Source organism: Anomaloglossus baeobatrachus, chromosome 8 (assembly GCF_048569485.1).
Source record: "Anomaloglossus baeobatrachus isolate aAnoBae1 chromosome 8, aAnoBae1.hap1, whole genome shotgun sequence".
In the NCBI taxonomy this organism is placed as follows: domain Eukaryota; kingdom Metazoa; phylum Chordata; class Amphibia; order Anura; family Aromobatidae; genus Anomaloglossus; species Anomaloglossus baeobatrachus.
Window position 1 is genome coordinate 45659053 of NC_134360.1, and position 16999 is coordinate 45676051.

Here is a 16999-nt window from a genome sequence, read left to right on the forward strand (position 1 = left end):
TCTGGTGAGATGCTGCATCTAATCCTACCATCTGTGATGCAGTCTGGTGAGATGCTGCATCTAATCCTACCATGTGTGATGCAGTCTGGTGAGATGCTGCATCTAATCCTACCATGTGTGATGCAGTCTGGTGAGATGCTGCATCTAATCCTACCATGTGTGATGCAGTCTGGTGAGATGCTGCATCTAATCCTACCATGTGTGATGCAGTCTGGTGAGATGCTGCATCTAATCCTACCATGTGTGATGCAGTCTGGTGAGATGCTGCATCTAATCCTACCATGTGTGATAAAATCTCAGAGAACCCAACAGCACTACACTGCCCATCACGCAACATATCCGGATTACATCAACGCTGCCAATTAAATTAAATTTATATAAACTATTGAACGCTGTAAAAATCTTATCACCATGAATGACATCCTATTTTAAACACAATTCATCTTCACATCTGTATTGTCACACAGATTTTTATTTTTTTTTTACAAACTTCGCCGACTGTCATGGTTCTGTTCCGACTACAGATTCTGACACTGTGCCAGATAACGTCTATGGTGTCTGTGATCAACAAAGGCAGACTCCTGCTTTGCCCTGCAGAGTGGTAATTCACAGGCAGAGTAACAAGAATGAATCCCTGCTAGTCTGCTTGTAAGTCTCCTTTGATCACATGTTGTGGGGGAGCCAATCACATCTGCTCACCTCCTACTGTGTTTTTCCCGAAAATAAGCCCTAGCAGAAATTTTCAGCATTTTTGGCGTAAGGCTTAAATATAAGCCCTACCCTGAAAATAAGCCCTAGTCACGGTTCCATAATGATGTGTCCATGCAGCTAACACAGCAGGACACTTCATTATAGAAAGCAGACACCCCCAAAGGAAAGTATACAGAAGACCTTGCAATCATACTCACCAGATGCCGAATGAGAGGACCAGCAGTGGAAGAGGGGGGCGGGAGCACACGCGCGCACACACACAGCTTCCGGCCGGCAGGGGAAGATGGGACGCAATGCAATGGAGCACGAGGATGCGTTCCACCGCAGGTCCTGGCCCTCTATGTGTTCTGCCATAGGTCCATACACTACATCTCATCTCACCCTGCCGGCCGGGTAAGGTGGGTAAGGTAGGTAGGTGTGTGTGTGTGTTCTGATGTAAGTGTGTGTGTGTGTGTGTGTTCTGATGTAAGTATCTACCTAGCAGAAGCAGGGGAGGACTGCATGGCACATACCTGCTGGGAGCACCCACTGAAGATCGCAGGAGGACCTGGGAGCCATACAGATGTCTGGGGGCTGCTAAGTATGATTTTCCTGGGAAGTGGGGTGGTCTGCTTTTATTTATTTTTTTGTTAGGGGGGGGACTTTCCCCTAACCATGTTTCCCCAAGAATAATCCCTACCCCGCAAATAAGCCCTAGCACATTTTTCAGGGCAAAAGCTAATATAAGACAGTGTCCTTTCTTCAGAAAACCACTGTATATACGCTGGCTACATCCTTCGAACTATGTCAGCTATAGCTTATCTTAGTCTGGTTAACAACACCTCACCAAACCAGCTGATAGTTGTTATACTTGTGGGTGAGAGGGGGGTATCAGAGTAGTGCTGTGCAGGAACATAGCCAGGAACCGGACTCAGGCATCTCCACCATCAGGAGTAACCCTGAGGTTAGCGATAGCCTAGGGTCCTTTAGCATGAGAAGCCCATGTCTCCTGCTATCCTAACAGGCACCTCGTGACATATTTCTAATTCTACTTACTTCACAGCCAAGGCTCGAGATTAATACAGTAAATATAACAAACCATTCGGACAGGAGAGAAATTTGAGCTGCTGATTTAACTCACATAGGAAGATACAACTGTAACAAACCCTCAGCTCTGAGACTTTTAGGTCACAATAGGTTTTTAGCTTCCATATATAAAGAATGTTTCTACACCATGACAGCAAGCAGAAGTTTAAAACGGTGAGGAATGGGAAGAGAAAGGATATTTTTAAAGTTACAAATAATATTACACTGGTCGGACCTGGCCAAGTATCAGCCTCCACGACCTGACAATGCCAAGAGGCCACAGTAGTTGTCAATAGTTTTACACCATCTGAGTCATTAGCAATGGGCACTACCTCGAGGTTCTCCATTGGCTGCAAAATGACAACTCCCAGTAAGTAATGATCATCATAGACTGTGAGAACATGCTGGATTTTGTAGTTTTCTACTGCTGGAGTGCAAAAAAACAAAAACATAAAAAATGTTAATAAATAAATAAAAAAAAATCTTGGAACAAGGTAAAAAGATTTAATACATCAGTCACACACGCTGCGTGTGATCCACAGATACGGAGCCTGGTATATTCAGTGCATTCAGGAGAGGCGATAGTGGTGGGTGTCAGGGTTGAGGCACAGATGGGTGCTGTCTGCTCCTCCACAGAGCTTCATTATGTCCATACCCAGTGAAAAAACAGCGAGGAGCAAATCAGAATCACAAAAAAGTAACAAGAAAGTCCCAGATCGTCACACTCACCTATTTTCTATCCGCATCTGGAAAAGCTGGGTGGTCACCAATATGGCTGCTGTTCCAGCTCGGACAGTTGTAAAGACCACATAGGTGGTAACCCAGCTTTCCCAAAATCAGATATTGCAATAATGATTTATATTAAACTTATGTCTTTTTTTTAATTAAAGAAGAAACATTCTTCACAGTGATCTCCAGCTGTAGACGTCATCCTGCATCATGCCCTACATAAGACGGTGGAGGGGCAGCTCATGGTCCATACAACAGTGGGAGGAAAAATCTTGGAGGCGGCGCCCCATTCCTTTACATTAGCTGGACGACTCCTCCACCGCCACAGGGGAGGCCTCTGTAGGTGCCGCTTCTGGGCTCTGCTTATCTTTTTTGTCCTCGTCCTCATCCTCCTGGGGGTAGAGGTCGGGGTATTTCTGCATACACTCCTGCATCCCTCGGAATTGGTCCAGACAGTCCGAGCCCTTCACCTCCTCTTCACTGTAGTGGAAGCAGGAGAAAGCAGCTTTAAATTGCTCCCCGCAGGGTCCGCTTGCCATTCCCCCCAGGCAAGGACAATTCCAGTTAATGTCTCCATTGGGCAGAATCAAACCTGGAAAAGCATAACAAAGACAAAATAATATCAGGAGATGGTAACACATCACTACCAACCCTACAACCCCCCTAATTGTAATATAGCCAGACTTTGCAGATTTTGGGGTCGCTCCTACGCCAATGTTGGTTACTGTAACTGCACATGCATGGGCGGGTCCTGCTAGTGTGATGTCAGAGCTGAGTGGTATCCAATCAAATATCTCCTCACTACTCCGCCTCCCCTCTCATCTCACAAACTCAGAGAGAAGCTGCAGCTGCATCTCCCTCCCTCCCCACCTAATAACATACACTTCTGCCAGGAGGAGGATTAAAGAACTTCTTCCAAAAAAAGACGGGAATTTTGTTTACTTACCGTAAATTCCTTTTCTTCTAGCTCCAATTGGGAGACCCAGACAATTGGGTGTATAGCTTCTGCCTCCGGAGGCCACACAAAGTATTACACTTAAAAGTGTAAACCCCTCCCCTCCGCTATACACCCTCCCGTGCATCACGGGCTCCTCAGTTTTGGTGCAAAAGCAGGAAGGAGGAAACTTATAACTTGGTCTAAGGTAAATTCAATCCGAAGGATGTTCGGAGAACTGAAACCATAACCAAGAACAATTCAATCTGAACAACATGTGTACACAAAGAACTAACAGCCCGAAGGGAACAGGGGCGGGTGCTGGGTCTCCCAATTGGAGCTAGAAGAAAAGGAATTTACGGTAAGTAAACAAAATTCCCTTCTTTGTCGCTCCATTGGGAGACCCAGACAATTGGGACGTCCAAAAGCAGTCCCTGGGTGGGTAAAAGAATACCTCGGTAAAAAGAGCCGTAAAACGGCTCCTTCCTACAGGTGGGCAACCGCCGCCTGAAGGACTTGCCTACCTAAGCTGGCATCTGCCGAGCGTAGGTATGCACTAGATAGTGCTTCGTGAAAACGTGCAGACTCAACCAGGTAGTCGTCTGACACACCTGCTGAGCCGTAGCCTGGTGCAGCAACGCCCAGGACGCACCCACGGCTCTGGCAGAATGGGCTGAAGGCGAGGGAACCGGAAGCCCAGCAGAACGGTAGGCTTCAAGAATTGGTTCCTTGATCCACCGAGCCAAGTTGACTTGGGAGCTTGTGACCCTTTACGCTGGCCAGCGACAAGGACAAAGAGTGCATCCGAGCGGCGCAGGGGCGCCGTACGGGAAATGTAGAGTCTGAGTGCTCTCACCAGACCTATCAAGTGCCAATCCTTTTCACGTTGGTGAACCGGATGAGGACAAAAAGAAGGTAAGAAGATATCCTGATTGAGATGAACAGAGGATACCACCTTCGGGGGGAATTCCGGAACCGGACGCAGAACCACCTTGTCCTGGTGAAACACCAGGAAGGGGGGCTTTGCATGACAGCGCTGCTATGTCAGACACTCTGCGGAGTGACGTGACTGCCACTAGGAAGACCACCTTCTGCGGAAGGTGTGAAAGAGAATATCCCTCATTAGCTCAAAGGGTGGTTTCCGAAGAGCCGGTATCCCCCTGTTCCGATCCCAGGGTTCTAGCCGACGCTTGTAAGGAGGGACTCGCTAGGATCCAGGATTCAGCGGCTACGCAGTCAGGTTGAGGGCCGCAGAATTCAGATGGAAAAACGGCCCTTGAGACAGCAAGTCTGGCCGGTCTGGTAGTGTCCACGGTTAGCCTACCGTGAGATGCCACATGTCCGGGTACCACGACCTCCTCGGCCAGTCTGGAGCGACGAGGATGGCGCGGCGGCAGTCGGATCTGATCTTACGTAACACTCTGGGCAGCATCGCCAGAGGGGGAAATACGTGCGGCAGTGGAAACTGCGACCAATCCCGAACTAATGCGTCTGCCGCCAGAGCTCTGTGATCTTGAGAACGTGCCATGAATGCCGGGACCTTGATGTTGTGCCGGGACGTCAATAGGTCGACGTCCAGCTTCCCCAGCGGCAACGAATCTCTGAAACACGTCCGGTCAAGAGACCATTCCCTGTGTCCATGCCCTGGCGACTGAGAAAGTCTGCTTCCCAGTTTTCTACGCCCGGGATGTGAGCTGCGGAGATGGTGGAGGCTGTGGCTTCCACCCACAGCAGAATCCGCCGGACTTGCTGGAAGGCTTGCCGACTGCTTGTGCCGCCTTGGCGGTTGATGTATGCCACCGCCGTTGCGTAGTCCGACTGAATTCGGATCTGCCTGTCTTCCAGCCATGGCTGGAACGCATTTAGGGCTAGACACTGCCCTTCCCTCCAGAACAGTGATCTGGAGGGAGGACTCTGCTGAGTACATGTACCCTGAGCCCTGTGGCAGAGGAAGACTCCCTGACAGACTCGCGTCCGCCGTGACCACAGCCCAGGATGTGGGCAGGAAGGACTTTTCCTTCGAGAAGAAGTGGGAAGAAGCCGCCACTGAAGGGAGGCCTTGGCTGCCCGAGAAGGAGCAACGTTCTTGTCGAGGGACGCTGTCCCATTTGTGGAGAAAGTCCCATTGAAGTGGGTGCAGATGAATCTGCGCAAACGGAGCTGCTTCCATTGCTGCCACCAACTTCTCTAGGAAATGCATGAGGCGCCTCAAAGGGTGTGACTGGGCTCGAAGGAGCGATTGCACCCCTGTCTGTAGTGAACGCTGTTTGTCCAGCGGAAGCTTCACTATCGCTGATAGAGTATGAAACTCCATGCTGAGATATGTCAGTGATTGTGCCGGTGTCAATTTTGACTTTGGGAAAATTGATGAACCACCCGAATCTCTGGAGAGCCTCTAGAACAATGTTCAGGCTGTGATGCCATGCCACCCGAGAGGGGGCCTTGACCAGTACATTGCCTGAGATAGTAGGCCGCTAGGCGCAGCGCAGGAGCGCTGATATTCTGGTACAATCGGCACGTGGAGATAAGTATCCCTGATGTCGATTGACGCTAAGAAGCCTCCTTGGGCCATCAAGGGCGATGGCAAGCGGAGAAATTCCATCCGGAACCGTCAGGTTCCCTGTCCGTTGAGCAGTGTGAAGTCCAGAACGGGCCGGAGTGATCCGTCCTATCTGGTACCACGAACAAGCTGGAGTAAAAAGCCGCGACTACGTTCTTGAAGGGGAACGAGGATCGCAACTCCTCCTGCTTTTGGAGTGTTCACCGCCTGGAAACGTGCCTCGGCTCGCTCGGGGGACGGGGATGCTCTGAAGCAACGAGTCGGAGGACGAGAACTGAGCTCTATCCTGTGACCGTAAGACAGAATGCCTCCTACATCGGTCTTGGACATGTGGGGACCACTCCCCTGACCTGGATGCAGAAAGGGTTCTCTGTGCACGGCGGATGATGAAAATACCACCGCCTGAAACGTCAAAGACGCTAATTGCGGAGCACAGGAAGACCGCATTGATCTCAGACAGAGCAGCTGAGATAGCCTGGAGTGCCCACCCCTGCAAAGGCTGGGGCAACGGACGCGCCTATGGCTTCATAGATGGATCTCATTTCTATCTGTCTGTCCGTGGCATTCTTGAGCGTGGACTCGCCAGCCACTGCTACTGCTGATCTAGCCGCCAGTCAAGAGGCTGGAGGGCACCTTATGACACTGAGCCCAAGCCTCAACAACGTCAGAGGGGAAGGGACAACGTGTGTTATAAGGCGTTCAGTAAAACGCTTGTCCGGGAAGGTGTGCTTCTGGACAGAATCTGTGAAGCCTTGAGAGCCGCGTCCGGACAGAGTCCTGGGTTGCGACCTCCGCCCCATCCTCTAGAGGGTCCTCAAGTTGAGACCCTTGGAGAAGTCGGGGAAGATTCCAAGCAAGGCTGCTTAGCCGGACTGGGACTGCGGTTCGTGCTGGAGTTCACCACGTAATAACTAGAGGCCACCCCAGGAACACGCTTCGTCGCAGACCGATAGAGGCCTGGGGCGATCCCGCAGTGCCCGAGGCCTGTGTAAGGGGCCGGTCTGGACTGCAAACTCCTAGTCTCTTAGCCGACCATTTGTCCATAGCCTGAGACATGGATAGTGAAAATGGCCCAGAGAGTTTCTCAGCAAAAACTGCAACTCTGTCCCCGCCGCCTGGACAGGGAACGCCCCCGTCTCCGGCTGAGCGAGTGCCACATGGCCCGAGCAATGTTCACAGTGACCACTGAGGATACATATGTACAGCCGAACTGTGAAACTGCATACAAACATTATATATCCATATATACAGTTCATCACATATACAGTTCATCACTCTAGGGGGCCCAGCATCGAGCAGAAACTCCCTGGTGTACCGACCCTGAAGCAGTATGTGCTGCTGAAAATATGGCTGTCGGCGTATACGGTGGAGGGGGGGAGCCGTGGGCATAACCCCAAAAGTGCGGGAATCTGGTACCCTGAGTGAAAAGTGAGGGGGGCGGAGGACACCAAGTGTGCTCCAGCCTTCACTGCTAGCCTCCGACTGACCGTTCCGCCCTTCCCCCTGATTGGCAGGGCCAGGGACGTGAGTTTAAGGCGCTAGGCCGCAAAAGCCGGGAGCTAAAGTTACAGACCGCGGCCGGCAAGCAGGCGCGGTCAGCGCGGTGGTCGCCAAGTCTGAGGCCAAGGTGCTCTCTGCACCGTCCCCAAGGGGACAGATAACTTGCGGGGATCAGCGTGCTTAGTGAGGGGGGCGGAGGACAGCGAAGTGTGCTCCGGCCCTCACTGTCGGCGTCAGCCCGACTGTGTCGCCCTTCCCCCTGCTGGCAGGACCGGGGGCGGTTTAATGATTGAACAGTGCCCGGGCTGAATCACCAGCCTGGACTGTAATGCACAGTGCGATCATACAGTGTAAATCAAGCATACAAATATATATATATATATATATATATATATATATATATATATATATATATATATATATATATATATATATATATATATATATATATATTACACTTCGGCACCCAGTAGGGCCAGCACCGCAGGTGCTGCTTACCGACCGCACAAGCGGTTGTGTGATCGCTAGAATCCCTGCCTAGGCCTCCCAGTGTTGTCTCTCCTCTCCAGCGTCAGAATTGCTGACAGGAATGGCTGCCGGCGTTCTGTGAGGAGGAGGGGGCCATGGGCGTGCCCTAGAAAGTGCGGGAATCTGATGCCGCACTGTGCTGAGTGAGGGGGGAGGAGGATACAGAGTATGCTCCAGCCCTCAGCACTGACGTCTTGTGCAGCGTCCCGCCCTTCCCCTGACTGGCAGGCCTGTGGGCGGGAATAAGCGAAACTAGGCCGCAAAAGCCGGGGACTAAAGTTATAAGCGCGGCCGGCGCGGTAGTCCCCGGCGCACTAACACATCCAGCAGTGCTGCAGTGTATATGGCACCAGCGCTCCATGCGCGGTCCCCACGGGGACACAGAGTACCTCACAGTAGCAGGGCCTTGTCCCTGATGATACTCGGCTCCTATCCAGCAGATTCCCCAGGGGCTGCGGAGGGAGCACGGTCCCAGTGCCTGGAGACCGATAAGGATCCCACTTCACCCAGAGCCCATTAAGGGATGGGGAAGGAAAACAGCATGTGGCTCCTGCCTATGTACCCGCAATGGGTACCTCAACCTTAACAACACCGCCGACCAGAGTGGGGTGAGAAGGGAGCATGCTGGGGGCCCTATATGGGCCCTCTTTTCTTCCATCCGACCTAGTCAGCAGCTGCTGCTGACTAAGATGTGGAGCTATGCGTGGATGTCAGCCTCCTTCGCACAAAGCATGAAAACTGAGGAGCCTGTGATGCACGGGAGGGTGTATAGGCAGAGGGGAGGGGTTACACTTTTAAAGTGTAATACTTTGTGTGGCCTCCGGAGGCAGAAGCTATACACCCAATTGTCTGGGTCTCCCAATGGAGCGACAAAGAAATAGAGAAGTATAAGTAACTAATATAATAAATGGAGTGGGTGCATTACAATACCCAGAAATGTTGTTATCAAAATTAGGTCTATTTACTCTAGAAAAGTTCAAAGAGGTAGAGCAGAAAGCAGGTTTCAAAATCCGCGCCACACCACAGAAAATCCAGATGCTTGTTAGTAAATCCTCTTTATTTTTTACAGGTCTACGCGTTTCGAGGACATATCCGTCCTCATCATCAGGACAAGGTGCAAAAAAAGACTATATCAATATTATTAATAATATAAAAATAATAATAATAATAATAATAATAATATCGATAGTCTTTCTTTGCACCCTGTCCTGATGACGAGGACGGATATGTCCTCGAAACGCGTAGACCTGTAAAAAATAAAGAAAGGATTTACTAACAAGCATCTGGATTTTCTGTGGTGTGGCGCGGATTTTGAAACCTGCTTTCTGCTCTACCTCTTGGAATATATCTATACTGCGGGACCGCTGCCTTCCACCTTTATTACGTGCCTTCATAGGGGTTGTGACCTGCACAACCCCACCAGGTGAGTGTTTTAATCTACACTTGCCCCCACTTGTTATACCGGGTAAGACCCTATTTTGCGCCTTCTCTTTCCACAGTCACCTTTACTCTAGAAAAGAGAAGACTTAGGGGAGACCTAATAAATATGTACAAAGTATATCAGAGGGCAATATAGAGATCTCTCCCATGATCTGTTTGTACCAAGGACTGTGACAAGAACAAGGGGGCATTCTCTTAGTTTGGAGGAAAGAAAATGTCTGCACCAGCAGAAGAGGGTTCTTCACGGTAAGAGCAGTGAGGCTCTGGAACTCTCTTCCTGAGGAAGTGGTGATGGCCAACTCACTGAATGAATTTAAGAGAGGAATGGATGCTTTTCTTGATAGCAACAGTATAGAAGGTTATGAATAGCATTATATATGGGCGGCACGGTGGCTCAGTGGTTAGCACTGCAGTCTTGCGGTCCTGGGTTCAAATCCCACCAAGGACACCATCTGCAAGGAGTTTGTATGTTCTCCCCGTGTTTGCGTGGGTTTCCTCCGGGTTCTCCGGTTTCCTCCCACACTCCAAAGACATACAGATAGGGACTCTAGATTGTGAGCCCCAATGAGGACAGTGTTGCCAATGTATGTAAAGCGCTGTGGAATTAATAGCGCTATATAAATGAATAAAATTATTATTATTATTATTATGTTACAGGTAGATAGTTGACCCAGCTTAGAAGTCGGGAAATCATTTTTCTCCCTATGAAGAAAATAGGCTTCTACTCTTTAGGTTTTTGCCTTCCTACAAGTTCAACACTGCAGAACAGCGGCACTAAAAATAGGCTGAACTAGATGGAGATAATGTCTTCCTACCAGGGCTGTGGAGTCGGTAAGCCAAACCTTCGACTCCGACTCCTCAAATTCTCTTGCACCGACTCCGACTCCGGCTCCGACTCCGGCTCCGACTCCGGCTCCTACATATATTGCTTATAGTTAGGTGAAAAATTTATTGTAGTACATGAATATGTGTATGTGAACATTAGACATTTAATAATTTTTATGATACAATAATCAAGATATTTGGATAGAACATAAAATATATTTATTGGATACAACTTTAGAACACAAAAAACTGTAATAAATTGTAAATATGTAATACACTATGTAATATACAGTAGATTACATATATATCTTGTGTGTGTGTATATACACTGTGTATATATATATCTAATATTACATATTTACAATTTATTAGTTTTTTGTGTTCTAAAGTTGTATCCAATAAATATTTTATGTTCTATCCAAATATCTTGATTATTGTATCATAAAAACAATTAAATGTCTGATGTTCACATTATACTACAATAAATTTTTCACTTAAATATAAGCATTATACTAAATATTATTTAGTAAAATATTCAGCACATTCTGCATTGCACTCCTGTCCCCAATTTATTATATATTTTAGGAGTCGGAGTCGGTGCATTTTATACCGACTCCAACTCCGACTCCGACTCCACCAAAATGAGCTCCGACTCCGACTCCGACTCCACGACTCCGACTCCGACTCCACAGCCCTGCTTCCTACAGCCTCAGAAACTATGTAACTATGTTATTCATATGGTGTAAAGTGACAGAATATCCCATTAATGCATGATCAGTGCGTATCTGACCTTTGAGACCCCCAATCTTGAGAACAAAAAGGTAGGGCCGCAGTAGTTTAGTTGGTCCCATTTTTTTTTCCAGCACATCTGGTGCAAAGAAAGTGATCCAGAAGATCATAAATGAGCTTAGAACAGCAATGCACCATCACGCTGTTAAATGGCAGCATCCCTTTAACTTAGTAGGCAACTATTGTGTCAGTATAAACTGCGTATCTGCAGGATAATAGCACACATGACACACAGCAGTGTTCACCCAGTCAGGGCACCGTCCTGCCCACCAGGGCTGTGGAGTCGGTAAGCCAAACCTTCGACTCCGACTCCGACTCCTCAAATTCTCTTGCACCGACTCCGACTCCGGCTCCGACTCCGACTCCGGCTCCTACATATATTGCTTAGTTAGGTGAAAAATTTATTGTAGTACATGAATATGTGTATGTGAACATCAGACATTTAATAATTTTTATGATACGATAATCAAGATATTTGGATAGAACATAAAATATATTTATTGGAATACAACTTTAGAACACAAAAAACTGTAATAAATTGTAAATATGTAATACACTATGTAATATACAGTAGATTACATATATATCTTGTGTGTGTATATACACTGTGTGTATATATATATTACATATTTACAATTTATTAGTTTTTTTGTGTTCTAAAGTTGTATTCCAATAAATATTTTATGTTCTATCCAAATATCTTGATTATTGTATCATAAAAACAATTAAATGTCTGATGTTCACATTGTACTACAATAAATTTTTCACTTAAATATAAGCATTATACTAAATATTATTATTTAGTAAAATATTCAGCACATTCTGCATTGCACTCCTGTCCCCAATTTATTATATATTTTAAGAGTCGGAGTCGGTGCATTTTATACCGACTCCGACTCCACCAAAATGAGCTCCGACTCCGACTCCACGACTCCGACTCCGACTCCACAGCCCTGCTGCCCACGTTATCCATCCCTGGCCTGACAGCTGTGGTGCCCTGTAGTCATTACCGATGACCCGCAGTTAGAGTTGATAGTGACATAATGCGCCGCACACACACACAAAGCTCTCTGTAATGCCAAGCCATGTTTGCAATCTTATCGAGGTCGATGGCAGCTTTGGACAATATCTCCCACCCGGCAGACCCCCCCCCTTTAATACGAGTGACAGGCAGGATGAATCCGACTATTCATGTCTCGCTGCCAGCTGCAGCCCGCCTGCTACACCAGTCCTTTCAGGAGCAATCAGCCAATGACGGATGGCATTAACCCCTCAAAACCCAACCATCGCCCTTGGCAGCGATACCCTGATACAATGGATTGTGTCTGATGTATGCAGAGGGGGGAAAACTTATAACAAAAGCCAAATATATAACTACAGTAACCAGACAAAGTCCTAAATTTTAACTTTGGACCATGGATGCAACCAAAAAATAAAGTTTGTGGGGTGCACCAACTTGCCCGCTGGCATCACCAGACTCCTGTCTCTATAATGCTGCCTATGCCAGTGTCAAACCAGAGCCCACGTGGGCAGCATTTAGTCAGTGGTCTCCTTCTCCTGTGATACTACAAGTCCAAGCAATCAATAAGTACATGATGGACTTGTAGTTTATCCCTGGCAAACAACGCCCGACAGGGCAGTATAAAACGCCAGTCTACTGTGACCCACTGGACTGTAAATCAAGCCTGAAACCTAAGTCTTAAGATGTGAAATCCGTCGCCCTGGTTCAGAACCCGGCCTCATCCTTCTCCTTCCTGCAAATGTGAACCCACCCCCTTTATTGAACACGTACAGATAATCCGAGGGTACGTGCTTCCCGTACCAGGACATGCTTAGAGACATCCGCTGACTCTGCACTGTGGGATAATCTGGTTTTTGGATCAGGGTCCATTTTAGATTTAACTCTTCAAGGCATATAAAAGAAAAAAAAATTATGATTTTCTTTATTTTTTTTCCCTTGCGCAGTCTGGAGACAAAAACATCCAACAAGTCATTTTAAGCCGGTCACTGGTGCCAAGTCTGTTAAGGGGGAACAGTGTGGTTCTGCGATGCACAACTCCCCCAAAGGATAATGTGAAAGTGTCAGCGACTTACTGCTGCCCCCTCGTGGCCAGATACAGAACTGCACCTGGGTATAAAGGAATCCTAGTGCACTCCTTCACAACAGCAGAGTTAGGCCGGGGTGACATTTGCGTGTGACTCGTGCGAGAATCGGATTGCACTGCACGAACCGGCTGCCTTCTCTTCTGCCAGGAGCGGCTCTGCTGTATGTATTTCTAAGATGCTGACCCGCTCCTGCCAGGAGAGCCGCGGCCGGTCCGGGCAGTGCGATCCGATTCTTGCACGAGGCACACGCAAATGTGACCCCGGCCTTACAATGAGAACCAGAAAAGTTGCGTCACAGCTGCAAATTACAATCCGTTCATTTCAAATGGGAGATTTGAGTGAAGCTGCCATCTGCTGGGCAAGTGAATGAATGGCTGTGCAGGGAGCCTGTGCTGTGTACTTCCAAACAAGAGTACTGGCAAAACAATGGGAACTTTAATTTTTGAGCTTTGGTAAAGTTAAAATGTAAAAGCTTCCATCTATTCAAAAGGGTTTTGTAAAATTTTCCCAATCCACCCAAAATGAGAAATTAAGTAATTTTACATCAGGTTTTAGGCCGTGTGCGTTTTGCATGCGATTATGCAGCGTTTTGCACTGCAGCATAAACGCATGTGTTCTTCGTCCCCAGCTAAGTCTATGAGAATTTAGCAATTTCCATTTTAGAACGCAGCGATTTGCATGCTGAATTTTTTGACCAAATCGCTGTTTCCTAAAAAGCAACATGTCACTTCTTTTGTGCGTTCTGGATGCTTTTCCCAATCTATCTATGGCAGAGCAAGCATCCAGAACACAAGAATTCTGCATTCACAATGCAACCAAAAGGCAGCTTTTCGGCTGCGCTCTGAAACGCACATGCACTGACAAAACGCTGCGGAATATTTGTCACAGCAGAAAGCAACGTGCGCACATACCCTTAACCTAATACTTTGTTTTTACAGCTCTTATGCAGATGTGTCTCTCCATAGTAACAGACAAGAATGAAAAACTGTGTAGTCTGATCCGCTGTCATATTCACTTCTATCTGTCCCCAGCCTCATACGAGTACACATCTGGTGGGTTAGGAAGAAGTAAAGGACGGATACAAGGAAATATGACTGCAGGATCAGACTACACTTTGTTTATTTGTGGTCTGTTACTATGGAGACATATAGTTCTAATATGAGCTTGAGATGAGAAGGAATGGCGGCAACTCACTGGTGGATATTAGCGGTATATTTTTTTTATTGCACAATCTGCAGCATAGTTACAGCAGGAGCTGTATCTCAAGCTCATATTGGATCCTCGTACTCTGGCAGAGCACCATAGGGATTGGCTGGAGGTCCGTGATCCACGTGAAAACCACAGACTCGTGAGTACACACCTGGGCTTGCAGTGTCTACCTTTTCTTTCCCTACTGTTGCAGACATATGGTTCTGCATAGGAGCTGTTGAAACAGAACAATGGTAACTTTCTAATTATGACCTACTGAAAAGTCAAATCTCCTCCAAAGACATCCACACATCTAAAAGACTGTGATTGAATTCTACACCTTTTACAATATCTCTACTTGTTTTCAGCAAATCTGAACCTCAAGAGGTTGGAAATACCATACAGAACCAATAATGCTCACAGCAGAAAGTTTGTTGTATTCAGTCTATAGTATTCTGTAAAAGCTGAGGAGCTGCCAGATCGATACATTTCAAACATCATTCAATTCACTTACAGAAACAATATTCAAAAGGTAGCAAACTTAATTTTGCAGTGAATAATGATATTCTATAGCTTTTTTTTCTTCTCTGGATCGCTGGGGAAGATCTGCTGGCAACATTGCATGCTCAAGTTACCCACCAGGATTCATGCAAGGCTGTCTGGTTTTGCACACCTGTCCTGTTCATCAGACGACAAAATGTGCATGATACCTACAGACAATGCACGAACCTTGGATGATACCTGAGGATGCAACCTTATCAGCATGTTATCTCCCCTGCCGATATGGAAAAGAAGAGCTGAAGAAACCCTTTAGTCTTTGCAAAATTAAACATATAGATGTCACCAACCTTGGTCTTCATAAGGGTCATTGGGGTCATCGGGGATGAGCTCCGCGCTGCTTGGCGTCTCGTGATCTTCTTTGGTAACAAAAATAATTTTATCTTTTCCTGAAATGATCACAAAAAAGCAATTAAAATGTATTCATCTGGGCTTTGGTCGTATAAGAAATAGCAGCCATATTGGCTGTCTCCCTGCTTTTCATGGATGAGTTAGAAAAGTACTAGTATTGACTGATGACGGAGAATAGGGAGAAGAGCAGCAGTGTGAAGCATAAGATAGAGAGGGCTAAAAATTCTAAGACTCCAACACATAATGCAGCTTAGATGGAGTTGCTGCTCATAGCTGCATTCTAATGGAGATAGCAACTATTTAGAAAATATAATTGTTTATTTCCGGGGAGGGACATGCAATATAAGACAAATGAAGTTTGCAGAATATGTTAAATAAAGGGTTTTAGGGAACAGAAAACCACATTACTAACAGAGCCCATGCTCACTAATGATGTGTAATAGCATAAACCAGGACCTGGCAGGTACAACATGGCCAGACGTATGTGCGCCCTCCCACAGAGGCGTTAGAGGAGGCGAAACCTTGTGGTAGAGGCATGGGGTCAGACGTTTCTTCTCACACAGTTTCCTTTACATCACCATTTTGTTCTTAAAAACTGGTTCATCCCAATAATAAATGCGGCACATTTTTTATATATAATAATCTTTATATAGCGCCAACATATTCAGCATCGCTTTACATACATCAGAAACACTGTCCCCATTGGGGCTCACAACCTAAATTCCCTATGTCTTTGGAGTGTGGGAGGAAACCGGAGTACATAGAGGAAATCCACACAAATATGGAGAGAACATACAAACTCCTTTCAGATGTTGTCCTTGTTGGGATTTGAACCCAGGACCCCAGCGCTGCAAGACTGGAGTGCTAACCTCTGAGCTATCATGGCGCCCTGTTTTCTGTGCACCTGGGAAGCACAGTGGCTCAGTGGTTAGCGCTGATACTTTGCAGCGCTGGTTTAAATCCCACCAAGGACAACATCTGCAAAGAGTTGGTATGTTCTCCCCATGTTTTCCTGGGTTCTCTGGTTTCCTCCCACACTCCAAAGACATACAGATAGGAAATTTAGATTGTGAGCCCCAATGGGGACAGTGTTTCTAATGTATGCAAAGCACTATATAAATGTGCACAATAAATAAATCTGATACCGTGCAAAACAATAAAAATTGATAATTTGTCTAAAAAAAATAAATCAAAACTTCATTAAAATATATATATAATTCCTAAACTACTCCCCTCTCCCCACTCAAACCTTTTTTTCCCCCTCTTCCAAAAAACCTTTTTTTTCTCCCAACAAAAAAAAAAAATGGAAAAAAAACAGCATCAAATTAAAAAAGAAAAAGATCTGGAAAATTACTAGGGGTGAAGGAAACCTTACCATGCTTGTTGGGAATGACTACTCCTCCTGGCATCTTGATATTACCTGTGACAGGAGATGCCCTTGAAATGTATTAACCCTCAGTGTGCCTGTTTTCTCTGTATTACTCAGCTGCTTGTCTCCTCTTGCCCCTTCACCTCTCTCTCCCCTCCCTGCTGCCCCCTCCCCGTTCTCCCCGGCACCCTCGTGTCCTTCCTTACCCTCCTGCCTGCAGTATGACATGGCTGCAGCTCTCTCACGCTTCTCCGGCACCGCGCACACTGCTGACGTCACTCAGCGCGACTGCAAAAAGATGAAGCCCCTAGACCAGGGCTGCCCTTATTACTGCCTGTTTCAAATC

The 16999-nt window shown here is 46.8% G+C and overlaps 1 protein-coding gene across 2 annotated transcripts; it reads right to left on the bottom strand.

Moving 5' to 3' along the window:
- Positions 1-2260: 2260 nt before the first annotated feature.
- On the bottom strand, positions 2261-16939 carry CHCHD4 (coiled-coil-helix-coiled-coil-helix domain containing 4). Of its 2 annotated transcripts, none has more exons than XM_075320752.1 (3): positions 16860-16939; positions 15224-15322; positions 2261-3097 (listed from the first exon to the last, which is right to left on the bottom strand). In XM_075320752.1, exons 1-3 carry the CDS (start codon positions 16879-16881, stop codon positions 2805-2807), a joined length of 414 nt encoding a protein of 137 aa, XP_075176867.1. In that variant the 5' UTR covers positions 16882-16939; the 3' UTR covers positions 2261-2804. The 2 variants fall into 2 exon arrangements, with proteins under 2 accessions (XP_075176867.1, XP_075176866.1); XM_075320751.1 differs by lacking the exon at positions 16860-16939 and adding an exon at positions 16660-16791.
- Between the last annotated feature and the right edge of the window lie 60 nt (positions 16940-16999).

Bases quoted from the DNA above. Each gene is read 5' to 3' on its own strand.
- CHCHD4 (XM_075320751.1), bottom strand. From the start codon at position 16,693: ATGCCAGGAGGAGTAGTCATTCCCAACAAGCATG. The intron at 15,323-16,659 runs GTAAGGTTTCCT...TGATCATTTCAG, and splicing joins AGTCATTCCCAACAAGCATG to GAAAAGATAAAATTATTTTT. The intron at 3,098-15,223 runs GTTGGTGACATC...ATGCTTTTCCAG, and splicing joins TGACCCTTATGAAGACCAAG to GTTTGATTCTGCCCAATGGA.